Source organism: Ylistrum balloti, unplaced genomic scaffold (assembly GCF_031769215.1).
Source record: "Ylistrum balloti isolate Yb309-2 unplaced genomic scaffold, AGI_CSIRO_Ybal_v1 Utg370092, whole genome shotgun sequence".
NCBI classification, from domain to species: domain Eukaryota; kingdom Metazoa; phylum Mollusca; class Bivalvia; order Pectinida; family Pectinidae; genus Ylistrum; species Ylistrum balloti.
This window is the reverse complement of record NW_026782123.1, coordinates 166,033-184,829: the sequence shown is the minus strand read 5'-3', so window position 1 is coordinate 184,829 and position 18,797 is coordinate 166,033. Positions and strand designations below refer to the sequence as shown.

The 18,797-nt window shown below is 39.0% G+C and overlaps 1 protein-coding gene across 1 annotated transcript in view; it reads right to left on the bottom strand.

Moving 5' to 3' along the window:
• Positions 1–18,797, bottom strand: part of LOC132549961 (receptor-type tyrosine-protein phosphatase kappa-like) — a 72,902-nt gene that overhangs the window by 30,823 nt on the left and 23,282 nt on the right. The window contains exons 3-5 of the mRNA XM_060213946.1: positions 16,463–16,536; positions 9,414–9,450; positions 8,923–9,020 (exon numbers count right to left, since the gene is read on the bottom strand). Coding sequence (XP_060069929.1) covers positions 8,923–9,020; positions 9,414–9,450; positions 16,463–16,536 — 209 coding nt within the window. The remainder of the gene's footprint in view (positions 1–8,922; positions 9,021–9,413; positions 9,451–16,462; positions 16,537–18,797) is intronic.

The following is an 18,797-nucleotide window of genomic DNA, read 5'->3' as shown; positions in this document are numbered from 1 at the left end:
TAGCCAAGGACATCAGGGGGATACACTGGGCAAATCCTAGCCAAGGACATCAGGGGGATACACTGGGCAAGGATACACTGGGCAAATCCTAGCCAAGGACATCAGGGGGATACACTGGGCAAATCCTAGCCAAGGACATCAGGGGGATACACTGGGCAAATCCTAGCCAAGGACATCAGGGGGATACACTGGGCAAATCCTAGCCAAGGACATCAGGGGGATACACTGGGCAAATCCTAGCCAAGGACATCAGGGGGATACACTGGGCAAATCCTAGCCAAGGACATCAGGGGGATACACTGGGCAAATCCTAGCCAAGGACATCAGGGGGATACACTGGGCAAATCCTAGCCAAGGACATCAGGGGGATACACTGGGCAAATCCTAGCCAAGGACATCAGGGGGTTACACTGGGCAAATCCTAGCCAAGGACATCAGGGAGATACAATGGGCAAATCCTAGCCAAGGACATCAGGGGGATACACTGGGCAAATCCTAGCCAAGGACATCAGGGGGATACACTGGGCAAATCCTAGCCAAGGACATCAGGGACATCAGGATACACTGGGCAAATCCTAGCCAAGGACATCAGGGGGATACACTGGGCAAATCCTAGCCAAGGACATCAGGGGGATACACTGGGCAAATCCTAGCCAAGGACATCAGGGGGATACACTGGGCAAATCCTAGCCAAGGACATCAGGGCGATACAGTGGGCAAATCCTAGCCAACGACATCAGGGGGATACACTGGGCAAATCCTAGCCAAGGACATCAGGGGGATACAGTGGGCAAATCCTAGCCAAGGACATCAGGGCGATACAGTGGGCAAATCCTAGCCAAGGACATCAGGGCGATACAGTGGGCAAATCCTAGCCAACGACATCAGGGGGATACACTGTGCAAATCCTAGCCAACGACATAAGGGGGATACACTGGGCAAATCCTAGCCAAGGACATCAGGGGGATACACTGGGCAAATCCTAGCCAAGGACACAAGGGGGATAAACTAAGGAAGTCCTATTCCGGGGCATCAGGGGATTGACCTGGGAAAATCCTCAACAGGGCATTACAGGTACTGATATCCCCTTGTATCTACAGATGATAGACACCAGTACTGTCATCCCTTGTATCTACAGATGATAGACAACAGTACTGACATCCTCTAGTATCTACAGACGATAGACACCCGTACTGACATCCCTTGTGTATACAGATGATAGACACCAGTACTGACATCCCTTGTATCTACAGATGATAGACACCAGTACTGACATCCCTTGTATCTACAGATGATAGACACCAGTACTGACATCCCTTGTATCTACAGATGATAGACACCAGTGCTGACATCCCTTGTATCTACAGATGATAGACACCAGTACTGACATCCCCTTATATCTACAGATGATAGGCATCAGTACTGACAACCCCTTGTATCTACAGATGATATACACCAGTACTGTCATCCCTTGTATCTACAGATGATAGACACCAGTACTGACATCCCTTGTATCTACAGATGATAGACACCAGTACTGACATCCCTTATATCTACAGATGATAGACACCAGTACTGACATCCCCTTGTATCTACAGATGATAGACACCAGTACTGACATCCCTTGTATCTACAGATGATAGACACCAGTACTGACATCCCTTGTGTCTACAGATGATAGACACCAGTACTGACATCCCTTGTGTCTACAGATGATAGACACCAGTACTGACATCCCTTGTGTCTACAGATGATAGACACCAGTACTGACATCCCTTGTATCTACAGATGACATCCCTTGTATCTACAGATGATAGACACCAGTACTGACATCCCTTGTGTCTACAGATGATAGACACCAGTACTGACATCCCTTGTGTCTACAGATGATAGACACCAGTACTGACATCCCTTGTGTCTACAGATGATAGACACCAGTACTGACATCCCCTTGTGTCTACAGATGATAGACACCAGTACTGACATCCCTTGTATCTACAGATGATAGACATCAGTACTGACACCCCCTTGTGTCTACAGATGATAGACACCAGTACTGACACCCCTTATGTCTACAGATGATAGACACCAGTACTGACATCCCTTGTGTCTACAGATGATAGACACCAGTACTGACATCCCTTGTGTCTACAGATGATAGACACCAGTACTGACATCCCCTTGTGTCTACAGATGATAGACACCAGTACTGACATCCCTTGTATCTACAGATGATAGACATCAGTACTGACACCCCCTTGTGTCTACAGATGATAGACACCAGTACTGACATCCCCTTGTATCTACAGATGATAGACACCAGTACTGACATCCCTTGTATCTACAGATGATAGACACCAGTACTGACACCCCCTATGTCTACGGATGTTAGACACCAGTACTGACACCCCCTATGTCTACAGATGATAGACACCAGTACTGACACCCCTTGTGTCTACAGATGATAGACACCAGTACTGACACCCCTTGTGTCTACAGATGATAGACACCAGTACTGACACCCCCTATGTCTACCGATGTTAGATACTTTAATATTGATATCCTATATTTAACAACATAACAACATAATTGACAAGTTTATCTTTTGGAAAATGATAAGGCATTTTGTTCACGAGATATGTATTATCTATATCATTTCTAATGATTTGAACAAAGAGCAGGAAAGGAAGTGCAGACTGAGTGTGGTCTAACAAACTTTACCTAGATATCAATTACAGGTGCGTGCAGGTGAAACAGGTAAACAAACACACTTTCATCGCCCAGGTAAATAAGACGGCACTCAAATACAGAGCTAAACATTCAAATACATTTTTACCCAATTGCAGGTGAAGTTCTGGGAGAAAATATTTAAAATTCAATATTTATTATATTTAATACTCAGAATTCATATTTAAGATGGATACAACACAGTTTATTTTCTGTTTTTTTTGTCGAAAATAGAATAATGAAAATAACAAATGACATAATTGTCTAAATTGTTTGTATTGTCCCAAGCTTTAACTTGGGGTTTATAAAGTCTATAGATAAAAAGAAACAAAAAGAAAACAAAAAGGATAGCTAATTTTCATCTTGAAAGAATTGATTCACATTTCCATGTTTTGTAAAGATGATCTTCACTGTTCAAAGTGGCATGTTGATAAAAAAGAAGACACAGAAAATTGTCCAACACACTGTAGTACATTGATATGTATAGATACATAATTATAATATTCAAGCATAATATGTAAATATATCTTTCCTTATTTTTCTGGTAAACTGTCCACAGAAAACACTATAGCAAAAACAAATTAACCGCACACACAACTAAATGCATATCAGTCCCAGAGGAGGGTACACAGCTATGTGTGTTTGAAGGGGGCAGGGCAAGATAAGGCCACCGACAAGTAGGCATATCCAATTCAGGCCAATATAAAAACAATGCAAGCAAAGAAAAAAGACAAGACCAACATACTGCAATGCAAAAAACAGGATACAGACATGATAAGGTAGATAACCAGGTCAGGATACAGAATACAGACATGATGGTGGGGGGGGGGGATAACCAGGTCTGGATAAAGGATACAGACATGATGGGGGAAGAAAACCAGGTCAGGATACAGGATAAAGATATGACTGGGGGGAGGGGGGGAGATAACCAGGTCAGGATACATACATGATGGGAGGGGGGAGATATCCAGGTCAGGATACAAAATACAGATATGACTGGGAGGGGGAGATAACCAGGTCAGGATACAGACATGATGAAGGAGATACCCAGGTCAGGATACAGGATACAGAGATGATGGGGAGAGATATCCAGGTCAGGATATAGGATACAGATATGACTGGGGGGGAGATAACCAGGTCAGGATACATACATGATGGGGGGGAGATATCCAGGTCAGGATACAAAATACAGATATGACTGGGAGGGGGAGATAACCAGGTCAGGATACAGAAATACAGACATGATGGGGAGATGACCAGGTCAGGATACAGGATACAGACATGATGGGGAGAGATATCCAGGTCAGGATACAGACATGATGGGGGGAGATATCCAGGTCAGGATACAGAAATACAGACATGATGGGGAGAGAAAATCAGGTCAGGATACAGGATATAGACATGATTGTGGATATAACCAGGTCAGGATGCAGACATGATTGTGGAGATAACCAGGTCAGGATACAGGATATAGACATGATTGTGGATATAACCAGGTCAGGATGCAGACATGATTGTGGAGATAACCAGGTCAGGATACAGGATACAGACATGATTGGGGAGGAAATAACCAGGTCAGGATACAGGATACAGATATGACTGGGGGGTGGGGGGATAACCAGGTCAGGATACAGACATGATGGGGGAGATAACCAGGACAGGATACAGGATACAGACATGATGGGGGAGAGATAACCAGGACAGGATACAGACATGATGGGGGGAGATAACCAGGTCAGGATACAGACATGATGGGGAATGATAACCAGGTCAGGATATAGGATACAGACATGATGGGGAGATGATAACCAGGTCAGGATACAGGATACAGACATGATGGGGAGATGATAACCAGGTCAGGATACAGGATACAGACATGATGGGGAGATGATAACCAGGTCAGGATACAGGATACAGACATGATGGGGAGATGACCAGGTCAGGATACAGGATACAGACATGATGGGGAGAGATAACCAGGTCAGGATACAGAAATACAGACATGATGGGGAGAGATAACCAGGTCAGGATACAGAAATACAGACATGATGGGGAGAGATAACCAGGTCAGGATACAGAAATACAGACATGATGGGGAGAGATAACCAGGTCAGGTTAAAGAAATACAGACATGATGGGGAGAGATAACCAGGTCAGGATACAGAAATACAGACATGATGGGGAGAGATAACCAGGTCAGGTTAAAGAAATACAGACATGATGGGGAGAGATAACCAGGTCAGGATACAGAAATACAGACATGATGGGGAGAGATAACCAGGTCAGGATACAGAAATACAGACATGATGGGGAGAGATAACCAGGTCAGGTTAAAGAAATACAGACATGATGGGGAGAGATAACCAGGTCAGGTTAAAGAAATACAGACATGATGGGGAGAGATAACCAGGTCAGGATACAGAAATACAGACATGATGGGGAGAGATAACCAGGTCAGGTTAAAGAAATACAGACATGATGGGGAGAGATAACCAGGTCAGGTTAAAGAAATACAGACATGATGGGGAGAGATAACCAGGTCAGGTTAAAGAAATACAGACATGATGGGGAGAGATAACCAGGTCAGGATACAGAAATACAGACATGATGGGGAGAGATAACCAGGTCAGGATACAGAAATACAGACATGATGGGGAGAGATAACCAGGTCAGGATACAGAAATACAGACATGATGGGGAGAGATAACCAGGTCAGGATACAGAAATACAGACATCAGGGAAAAAGGGAACATCTGAAAATATTAGTAGCTCTCATCTCACCATACAAATTATAACAGCTTATATCTCACTTTACAAAATACCACAAAACATGTTATTTTGCTGGTATTTTTGTGTAAGGAGATTTGATAGGTCTCTGAAGGCTTCAAAAGGAAATCTGAACAATAGAGCTTAGATTTGGGGGAAGACAATTAATCTTTGTTCGGAATATGTTGATTATCTTTTAATAATGGAATATATTCCAATCATATGGATTTTAATTTATCAGAGGAAAAAATCCATATATCCCTGACAAAAATATATAATTCAATTCCATTTTTTTATGTATGGCGATAAGTGAGTGTGCTAAGATATATTTAATTCCAGCATCACATCAAAGCTGTGTACGTGATGATTTTCAATGGAAATCTGTAGGCTAGCCTCCAATACATTGCTGTCTCATCAGTCAAACCTCAACACAACGTGGATACCTTTTCAATTAGGTCGTCTAGTCAAAGTCTCCAGTAATCATTATTGGCTAAGGGTAACCAACAACAGTAAAAATCACACTCACTTTTCACCAACTCAACTGGACTAGGATTTCACAACAAAGAATTACCGGTATAAATAAAATCAATATTCTTTTCAAATCCTTAAAATATGAGATTTTCAAAAGACCATAATTATACATAGCCCTTCCAACAATCTTTATACAATATTCTATACTCACATTCTGTTTACATATACAGAAAATTAAAACAGCTGTGATTTCTTGAAAACATTTCATTTGTGCTATAATGGTTTACTAACAAACAAATTTCAGGACCAAAGGTCATTTTCTTCATGGGAAAATTTAAATTTATAGAAATTTCTGAAAAAAACTCAGTATTGCATAAATGCTGCCATTCAGAGTTTATATCTTTCAATTACCCACATAAAGATGAACTTATAAATCAATATATGAAGAAGTTATCAAATGAAAAGTTAAATTGCCACATGACCTGATAAGACTGTTTTTAACAACAACCCCCTCCCCTAGATAGGACAGCTGTAGTCATTGCTACCAGTAATGATATGAACTTGAATGAAGTTGTTTATCATGTTGCTGATATATTCGTTTTATGTCTCCATAACATTTAAATGATGCTCACAAATGATTCACGCTAATCATATGGAGAACATATTTTAACCTCCATATCAACACATGCATGCAGATCCAAGTTTAAATCAATATTTGTCATGACATCACAGATAGCTTGGCTACCTTTGTAACTAAATATAAAAAAGATGTATTCCTTATGATAAAGAAAATGTAAAACAAACTAAGAGACATTATTATTTAAATTTCTCACTAAAGGCACACAAGTAAACATGTGAGCTTTGAATCAGCTATCAACAAAAAGAGGCCTCATGGGTCTGTATCGCTCACCGTGTCATCAGTCACACACATGTCATCAGTCACATGTCATCAGTCACATACATGTCATCAGTCACATACATGTCATCAGTCACACACGTCATCAGTCACACACATGTCATCAGTCACACACATGTCATCAGTCATATACATGTCATCAGTCACATACATGTCATCAGTCACATACATGTCATCAGTCACACACATTTTATCAGTCACACATGTCATCAGTCATATACATGTAATCAGTCACATACATGCATCAGTCACATACATGCATCAGTTATATACAGGTCATCAGTCACACACATGTCATCAGTAACACACATGTCATCAGTAACACACATGTCATCAGTCACATACATGTCATCAGTAACACACATGTCATCAGTCACATACATGTCATCAGTCACATACATGTCATCAGTCACACACATGTCATCAGTCACATGCATGTAATTAGCCACACACATGTCATCAGTCACACACATGTCATCAGTCATATACATGTCATAGTCACATATATGTAATCAGTCAAACATGTCATCAGTCACACACATGTCATCAGTCACATACATGTCATCAGTCACATACATGTCATCAGTCACATACATGTCATCAGTCACACACATCATCAGTCACATACATGTCATCAGTCACACACATGTCATCAGTCACATGTCATCCGTCATATACATGCCATCAGTCACATACATGCATCAGTCACACACATATCATCAGTCACACACATGTCATCAGTCACACACATGTAATTAGCCACACACATGTCATCAGTCACACACATGTCATCAGTCACACGCATGTAATTGGTCACACACATGTCATCAGTCACACACGTCATCAGTCATATACATGTCATCAGTCAACATGTCATCAGTCACACACCTGTCATCAGTCACATACATGTCATCAGTCACATACATGTCATCAGTCACACACATCATCAGTCACATACATGTCATCAGTCACACACATGTCATCAGTCACATGTCATCAGTCATATACATGCCATCAGTCACATACATGCATTAGTTACATACATGTCATCAGTCACATACATGTCATCAGTCACACATGTCATCAGTCACATACATGTCATCAGTCACACACATGTAATTAGCCACACACATGTCATCAGTCACACACGTCATCAGTCATATAGATGTCATAGTCACATACATGTAATCAGTCACATACATGTCATCAGTCACACATGTCATCAGTCATATACATGCCATCAGTCACATACATGCATTAGTTACATACATGTCATCTGTCACATACATGTCATCAGTCACACATGTCATCAGTCACATATATGTCATCAGTCACACACATGTAATTAGCCACATACATGTCATCAGTCACACACATGTAATTAGCCACACACATGTCATCAGTCACACACGTCATCAGTCATATAGATGTCATAGTCACATACATGTAATCAGTCACACACACATCATCAGTCAAACATGTCATCAGTCACACACATGTCATCAGTCACACACATGTCATCAGTCACATACATGTCATCAGTCACATACATGTCATCAGTCACACACATGTCATCAGTCACATACATGTCATCAGTCACACACATGTCATCAGTCACACACATACCGTCAGTAACATACATTTGTCATCAGTCACATACATGTCAGCAGAATGTCTCAGGGTCTCTTTTCCACACTAAAAAAATCATCTTTACTTTCAGAACAGCACAAAAGTCCCTGTCTTTGAGTTTATAACAGACAACGTAAGGGATCCATTTCTGACAGTGTATTTACCTAAAGTACACTGCTCATTACAATACTTAGTATCTAGCCAGATAAAAACAATGTGATGGTTATGATAGCTAGGACCCAAGCATGCTAAAAGCGCACTGCCATGCAATTCTACAAGCAACAGATTGTCTTGAAAAGTGAACATTTTAAACCAGAATATTATGAAAACATTTTAGTGTGAACAATAACCAGAAATGTTTATAGGGTTTAATCATCAAAATATTTTACTAAGCACCAAACACAGATACTTACACTGGCATTTTCAAAAAGGCCTGTTACCATTACAATGCAATGAACACCCTCTTGCCAAACCATATGCCAAAATGCTGGAACTGTTTTCTGTTTTGGACCTGGTTTTTTTTAAAAGAAAACCATAATCATGATTTTATGTATATATCAATATTTTTTATTTCATTTTCTAAAGGATGAGTATTTATTAAAATTTTTATTTCACTACTCTGCAATAAGGAGTTAGACAGCCATAACTTAACATATGTACAGGTTGTAAATCTAACCTTTGTCCTACCTTGTGAAATTGTCCTCTGATCTTAAAGTTGTGAATTTGACCGCTGAAATACATTGATAATTTAATCCCTGACCTATCTCATAAATCTAATCTTGTATATTTAACCTTAAAAAATTGACTTACTTTGTGAATTCAACTCCTAACCTGCCCTGTAAATTGAACCCCTGACCTACTTTGCGAAGTTCACCTCTGACCAACTTTGTGAGTTTTGACGTACCTTGTGAAGCAATGTATTCTTTTTCCTGACTGTAACCCTGGAATATACAAAGCAAACACATTGAATTAACATTACAATTTAATGTACCCCTTCCAATGCGGAGCAGGACCACATCCTACAGTTTGTTAAGACTTATAAAGAGATTGTTAAATCACAAGACACATAACACTAGTGTGATGAAGTTCAGATCTTCCCTTACACAAAATCAATTCTCATTTACATGTGGAGACTTTAGATCAAATTTGGCGAAAATCCTGCAATTCGAATAGAAGACTATTTGATACATTGTATCTCCCCTACTGGACCATACCTGTCTGGCCCCATGGGATTCAGATCAAAGAAATTAAAAACAGAGGATCTATTTGCAACAAAATCAAAACTAATACTGCAATATCCATATTGAAGTCCGAATGATTTCAGAAAGTTAACCTCTATTTCTCCTATTGGTCTCACCGTCTGCTGCCTCAGTGATGAAAACGGGGTTGGGGGTTGGAGAAGGGTTTATATTAAATGGTGGTCATTCCATGAATGCTTTCAGCCCTATTGAGCCAAAATTCCTTTATTAAATCATAAAAGTTTCTTATTAAATGCTTGTGTACCATAAATAGACCTTGCTTCTCTGATCTGATGGAAAAAACTTAATTTTACAAATGTTGGATTATTCTGTTTCCTTCTGCTTCTAACATATTAAAGACTCATGTTCCCCATTAACATATTAAAGGCTCATGTTCCCCATTAACATATTACAGGCTCATGTTCTGCAAAAGCCTATTAAAGGCTCATGTTCCTCATCAATATTTTAAAAAGCTCATGTTCCCCATTAACATATTAAAGGCTCATGTTCCCCATTAACATATTAAAGGCTCATGTTCCCCATTAACATATTACAGGCTCATGTTCCCCATTAACATATTACAGGCTCATGTTCCCCATTAACATATTAAAGGCTCATGTTCCCCATTAACATATTACAGGCTCATGTTCCCCATTAACATATTACAGGCTCATGTTCCCCATTAACATATTACAGGCTCATGTTCCCCATTAACATATTACAGGCTCATGTTCCCCATTAACATATTAAAGGCTCATGTTCCCCATTAACATACTACAGGCTCATGTTCCCCATTAACATATTACAGGCTCCCCATTAACATATTAAAGGCTCATGTTCCCCATTAACATATAACAGGCTCATGTTCCTCATTAACATATTACAGGCTCATGTTCCCCATTAACATATTACAGACTCATTCTCCCCATTAACATATTAAATGCTCATGTTCCCCACTAACATATTACAGGCTCATGTTCCTCATTAACATATTACAGGCTCATGTTCCCCATTAACATATTACAGGCTCATGTTCCCCATTAACATATTACAGGTTCATGTTCCCCATTAACATATTAAAGGCTCATGTTCCCCATTAACATATTACAGGCTCATGTTCCCTATTAACATATTACAGGCTCATGTTCCCTATTAACATATTACAGGCTCATGTTCCCCATTAACATATTAAAGGCTCATGTTCCCCATTAACATATTACAGGCTCATGTTCCTCATTAACATATTACAGGCTCATGTTCCCCATTAACATATTACAGGCTCATGTTCCCCATTAACATATTAAAGGCTCATGTTCCCCATTAACATATTACAGGCTCATGTTCCTCATTAACATATTACAGGCTCATGTTCCCCATTAAAATATTAAAGGCTCATGTTCCCCATTAACATATTACAGGCTCATGTTCCCCATTAACATATTAAAGAATTATTTAGAACTGTCAATAATAAGAGTCTCAAAGTTTAAACAATCAATTATTTTTTAAGTTTTCAATCACTTTATTCATAATTTTGTTGAAAAATGTATCTGAAGCAAGCTATTGACTAATTGGCTGAATACTTCATATTTTGTTTTTCTCAATCCTCTAAACAAAAGACCTAAGAGGGTTATATGAAATTTATCCCTGTTGACCCTACTGATAAGACTTCATTCCAAAATGCTAAAATGTCAAATACTTTAAACATACAGTGAATGTTTTTTCTAAATGAAGTTGCTAAGCAATACAAAATTGAAGGAAAATTTCGACAAATGTCAGATGAAAGATAGAAACTGTGCCACGTATTAAGTCACATGCCTTTTAAGCTGTTCGGCTAAATGTTAAAACCGACCTAGAGGAATTAAAGTGTTAAAGTGATTTTAGTGCATTTGTCAGACCAGGGTGATACAGTCGCTGTTTGGGACATTGTCCATGCTCTTTACTGATGAATATACTACCCTGGAGATCAATACACTTGTGTTTCCAAACTCTACATATTGACTTTTTTATTGTTTTACATGAAGAAATAAATAAATGAGACAAAATGGAAATCACACAACATTGTGGCAAAACCAAACCTCAAGTCACCAACCTATCACACACTGGTCCTTCTTACCAACCTATCACACACTGGTCCTTCTTGCCAAACTATCTCTCACTGGTCCTTCTCACAAACATATCTCTCACTGGTCCCTCTTACCAACCTATCTCTCACTGCTCCTTCTTACCAACCTATCACACACTGGTCCTTTTCACTAACCTATCACACACTGGTCCTTCTTACCAACCTATTACACACTGGTCCTTCTTGCCAAACTATCTCTCACTGGTCCTTCTCACAAACATATCTCTCACTGGTCCCTCTTACCAACCTATCTCTCACTGGTCCTTCTTACCAACCTATCACACACTGGTCCTTTTCACTAACCTATCACACACTGGTCCTTCTTACCAACCTATTACACACTGGTCCTTCTTGCCAAACTATCTCTCACTGGTCCTTCTCACAAACATATCTCTCACTGGTCCTTCTTACCAACCTATCACACACTGGTCCTTTTCACTAACCTATCACACACTGGTCCTTCTTACCAACCTATTACACACTGGTCCTTCTTGCCAAACTATCTCTCACTGGTCCTTCTCACAAACATATCTCTCACTGGTCCTTCTCACCAACCTATCTCTCACTGGTCCTTCTCACCAACCTATCACACACTGGTCCTTCTTGTACAACCTACATCTTGTAGCATGATAGGTTTGTAAGGTCTACAACCTACATCTTGTAGCATCATAGGTTTGTAAGGTCAACCTATCACACACTGGTCCTTCTCACCAACCTATCTCTCACTGGTCCTTCTCACCAACCTATCTCTCACTGGTCCTTCTCACCAACCTATCACACACTGGTCCTTCTCACCAACCTATCTCTCACTGGTCCTTCTCACCAACCTATCTCTCACTGGTCCTTCTTACCAACCTATCTCTCACTCATCCTTCTCACCGACCTATATCACACTAGTCCTTCATAGGTTTGTTAGGTCTACTACCTACACCTTGTAGCATCATAGGTTTATAACGTCTACAACCTACATCTTGTAGCATCATAGGTTTGTAAGGCCTACATCTTGTAGCATGAAAGGTTTGTAAGGTCTACAACCTACATCTTGTAGCATCATAGGTTTGTAAGGTCTACAACCTACATCTTGTAGCATGAAAGGTTTGTAAGGTCTATAACCTACATCTTGTAGCATGAAAGGTTTGTAAGGTCTACAACCTACATCTTGTAGCATCATAGGTTTGTAAGGTCTACAACCTACATCTTGTAGCATCATAGGTTTGTAAGGTCTACAACCTACATCTTGTAGCATCATAGGTTTGTAAGGTCTACAACCTACATCTTGTAGCATGAAAGGTTTGTAAGGTCTACAACCTACATCTTGTAGCATGAAAGGTTTGTAAGGTCTACAACCTACATCTTGTAGCATGAAAGGTTTGTAAGGTCTACAACCTACATCTTGTAGCATCATAGGTTTGTAAGGTCTACAACCTACATCTTGTAGCATGAAAGGTTTGTAAGGTCTACAACCTACATCTTGTAGCCTTAATAGGATTGTCAGGTCTACAACCTACATCTTGTAGCCTTAATAGGATGGTCAGGTCTACAACCCACATCTCGTAGTGTCACAGGTTTGTTTGGGACCAATAACCCACATCTTGTAGAGTTACAGGAAAAACATTTCCATCTGTACCTGGCAGCTGGTGATCATGGCTATTTGATCCCGAGTATTTGAAGGTTAGAGAAAATGATGTTAGTAGGTTTGCGATGTTTCTTCACAGCCTGATCATATGTGTTATACTCTCTATAGATCTGAACTTAATCAAATCAATTGGTCACTAATCTAATTGTGATGCTGGAAAGCCTGAACAAAGGAGGTGTGGCTATTTCCCTTGTGACCCTGACCGCTCAGAGAGAATCAACCAATTAGATGTTAGCACCTGTAACAGCAGTACTGACACTGTTCCAGTAAACTTCACACCACTTATTTATCTAGCACTGATTTTCTTTATGAATGTTTGGTTTGGTGTTTTAGTCTAGGTCTTTTCCACTCAAACACAAATTATCAACCTTCAAGAAGTGTAAACACTTTCATAGAAAATTTAATCAATTATCATATATAACTACAGTAATAAATAACTTTTGAATATTGCTATGTCACCATTACAATACTGTGTCACCATTACAATACTGTGTCACCATTAGTCACCATTACAATACTGTGTCACCATTACAATACTGTGTCACCATTAGTCACCATTACAATACTGTGTCACCATTAGTCACCATTACAATACTGTGTCACCATTACAATACTGTGTCACCATTAGTCACCATTACAATACTGTGTCACCATTACAATACTGTGTCACCATTAGTCACCATTACAATACTGTGTCACCATTAGTCACCATTACAATACTGTGTCACCATTACAATACTGTGTCACCATTAGTCACCATTATAATACTATGTCACCATCGCAATACTGTGTCACCATTACAATACTGTGTCACCATTAGTCACCATTACAATACTGTGTCACCATTACAATACTGTGTCACCATTAGTCACCATTACAATACTATGTCACCATCACAATACAGTGTCACCATTACAATACTGTGTCACCATTAGTCACCATTACAATACTGTGTCACCATTACAATACTGTGTCACCATTAGTCACCATTACAATACTATGTCACCATCACAATACTGTGTCACCATTACAATACTGTGTCACCATCACAATACTGTGTCACCATTACAATACTGTGTCACCATTACAATACTGTGTCACCATTACAATACTGTGTCACCATTACAATACTGTGTCACCATTACAATACTGTGTCACCATTACAATACTGTGTGTCACCATTACAATACTGTGTCATCATTACAATACTGTGTCACCATTACAATACTGTGTCACCATTACAATACTGTGTGTCACCATTACAATACTGTGTCATCATTACAATACTACTAAAGCCTGTGACTGAAATAAGTGTAGGTTCTTCAGAAATAAATGTAAAGTGAAAAAATAAACACACACAGAACAGACAGACAACACCTCAGAAAATGACTTTGCTAGAGGGAGTGGGTGTTTCAGGTTGTAAGACCTAGACTGAATGTAGGGCTAATCCAAAACTGTCTGCAATTGTCATAGTGTTTCTAAATATATACTTAAACAACAAACCAACGGTTCTATCTGTAAAAGGTACTGTCAGACTGAAAAATAATACTGCCTGACAATCGATAATCATTACGAATAATAAATGTACTTGGCTATCAAATTATATACATATATGATACAGTACAAGGCTACAGGTGTCAAACTGTAAAATATTATCACCACAAAATCATTTATCTAGTGACACAGAAACCATTATGGGACGGTGACAAGATTCCAATAAAAAGCAGCCATTTTATACTGAAGGAGGTCAGCTGGTACATGTACGTGTCACATAACTGGCCTGATAGCAATGTGGTAAATGATTACTATGGCTTTGTATTGTTGACAAAGTGAAGAGTATACCCACTGACCATTTCATAAAGAAATAGGAGTATATTTCAAGCTTTACAGGTTCCCTCAAAACTTCATCAACATCAGTAATGGATGAATGTGTGGACTGTTAAAATGTCAAATGACTGCTGAATGGTGATATAATTTGTGGTATAGAAACTGACATTTCGGATTGACAATAAATATATGATATCTATTGACAGAAACACCATTGTAGACATGTTGATTTCAAGATCTTGTTTAAAAACCTAAAACCAGCTTCCTTTATTGTGTTAACGCAGAGCCATCACTACCTTGTCAGAAATCCCAAAAGGAAGTTTAAATACATATTGTAGCAGAACTCTGATACAATGAACTGTATGGAAAATGTTTCATGAGGAAAATAAAACATAATATCATCAATCAAATAAAATTTCACCAAAACCTTAAAATATCTAAACAAAAGGACATAAAAATGGTAGCTATATACACCAACAACTATATAAAAGACTTCACCATATATAGATAGGTAATACTTACATCTATATAACTGGCTGTACTAGATAGGTAATACTTACATCTATATAACTGGCTGTACTAGATAGGTAATACTTACATCTATATAACTGTCTGTAATAGATAGGTAATACTTACATCTATATAACTGGCTGTACTAGATAGGTAATACTTACATCTATATAACTGGCTGTACTAGATAGGTAATACTTACATCTATGTAACTGGCTGTACTAGATAGGTAATACTTACATCTATATAACTGGCTGTACTAGATAGGTAATACTTACATCTATATAACTGTCTGTAATAGATAGGTAATACTTACATCTATATAACTGGCTGTACTAGATAGGTAATACTTACATCTATATAACAGTCTGTAATAGATAGGTAATACTTACATCTATATAACTGTCTGTACTAGATAGGTAATACTTACATCTATATAACTGGCTGTACTAGATAGGTAATACTTACATCTATATAACTGGCTGTACTAGATAGGTAATACTTACATCTATATAACTGGCTGTACTAGATAGGTAATACTTACATCTATATAACTGGCTGTACTAGATAGGTAATACTTACATCTATATAACTGGCTGTACTAGATAGGTAATACTTACATCTATGTAACTGGCATTGACATAATCATTCTCTCCATGTGGAGCATCTTGCAGTATAACACGGGCATGATCATCTGGAAATCAGCAAAACAACAGTTTGATAATAAAAGACAAAAGACAACAGACATGGCCTGACCATCAATATAATACAATAATATAATAACAGAAATTATCATAAAGTACATTACACAGGATGCAGAAATTGATTTGAAGATCAATAATCAAGGAAACTTTTGCTGACATTTTAACAGGTCCCCACATATTTCAGGTTCTTCAACCTCAGATAGGACATGTATAACAGGATCCACTTTCCCCAACAAAGATCAATCAAAATTCAGTTTCCCTGACACAGATATCTCTGGATCTAGTTCCCTGACACAGATATATCTGGATCTAGTTCCCTGACACAGATATCTCTGGATCTAGTACCCTGACACAGATATCTCTGGATCACAGATATCTCTGGCTCTAGTTCCCTGACACAGATATCTCTGGATCTAGTTCCCTGACACAGATATATCTGGATCCAGTTCACTGACACAGATATCTCTGGATCTAGTACCCTGACACAGATATATCTGGATCTAGTTCCCTGACACAGATATCTCTGGATCTAGTTCCCTGACACAGATATCTCTGGATCTAGTTCCCTGACACAGATATCTGACACAGATATCTCTGGATCTAGTTCCCTGACACAGATATCTCTGGATCTAGTACCCTGACACAGATATATCTGAATCTAGTTCCCTGACACAGATATATCTGGATCCAGTTCCCTGACACAGATATCTCTGGATCTAGTTCCCTGACACAGATATATCTGGATCCAGTTCCCTGACACAGATATATCTGGATCCAGTTCCCTGACACAGATATCTCTGGATCTAGTTCCCTGACACAGATATCTCTGGATCTAGTTCCCTGACACAGATATCTCTGGATCTAGTTCCCTGACACAGATATCTCTGGATCTAGTTCCCTGACACAGATATCTCTGGATCTAGTTCCCTGACACAGATATCTCTGGATCTAGTTCCCTGACACAGATATCTCTGGATCTAGTTCCCTGACACAACACAGATATCTCTGGATCTAGTTCCCTGACACAGATATCTCTGGATCTAGTACCCTGACACAGATATATCTGGATCTAGTTCCCTGACACAGATATCTCTGGATCTAGTTCCCTGACACAGATATATCTGGATCCCGTTCCCCGACTCAGATATCTCTGGATCTAGTTCCCTGATACAGATATATCTGGATCTAGTTCCCTGACACAATATATGTGGATCTAGTTCCCTGACACAGATATCTCTGGATCTAGTTCCCTGACACAGATATATCTGGATCTAGTTCCCTGACACAGATATCTCTTGATCTAGTTCCCTGACACTGATATCTCTGGATCTAGTTCCCTGACACAGATATCTCTTGATCTAGTTCCCTGACACAGATATATCTGGATCTAGTTCCCTGACACAGATATATCTGGATCTAGTTCCCTGACACAGATATCTCTGGATCTAGTTCCCTGACACAGATATATCTGGATCCAGTTCCCCGACTCAGATATCTCTGGATCTAGTTCCCTGACACAGATATATCTGGATCTAGTTCCCTGACACTGATATATCTGGATCTAGTTCCCTGACACAGATATATCTGGATCTAGTTCCTTGATATGTTAGGTTCTAGTTACATAATGTTGATGTCCAGAGGAATATATTGGTTAGTGACCAACATGGCTGCTTTATTTGTTACTATGATGATAAGTGAGGTAAGACAGTATTTGTTTCACCAGAACAAAGCTAGACTAAACAGACACCCTAGAGGAACATTAATGTCTAACAATGTTTATATCAGAAAGGGAGTATTCCTATAGGTATACACTCCCTACATCAATATGTTACCCTGTGTCTTTTGATATAAATTGAAAGCAATTTGAGTTGAAAAGAATACTCCAATATCATATTAAATGACAACAAGAATTAATTGCCATCCTGAGGATAACTTATCTCCCCATCCTATGCTCAAACAGATGAAAAGAGTTTATAAATCAATGGTTTTTTGCTTCATGTATGACGTAAAATTTGCCTAGTCCCTTCCCCAGGACATGCCCCATCTCCTTACTATAGATTATAAAGGCTATGGGGCATTACACAAATGCTTATGTATAGTGAATTGTTTACCATGGCAACCAAAATAATAAAAAAAAAATTCGAAAAAAACTGAACTTCATATGGTCAATAATGTGTCTATATCACTTCACTGAAATTGATAAAGTTGTTGTGAAGCATGGACAAGAACCCTCTAATTTCATTACATCATC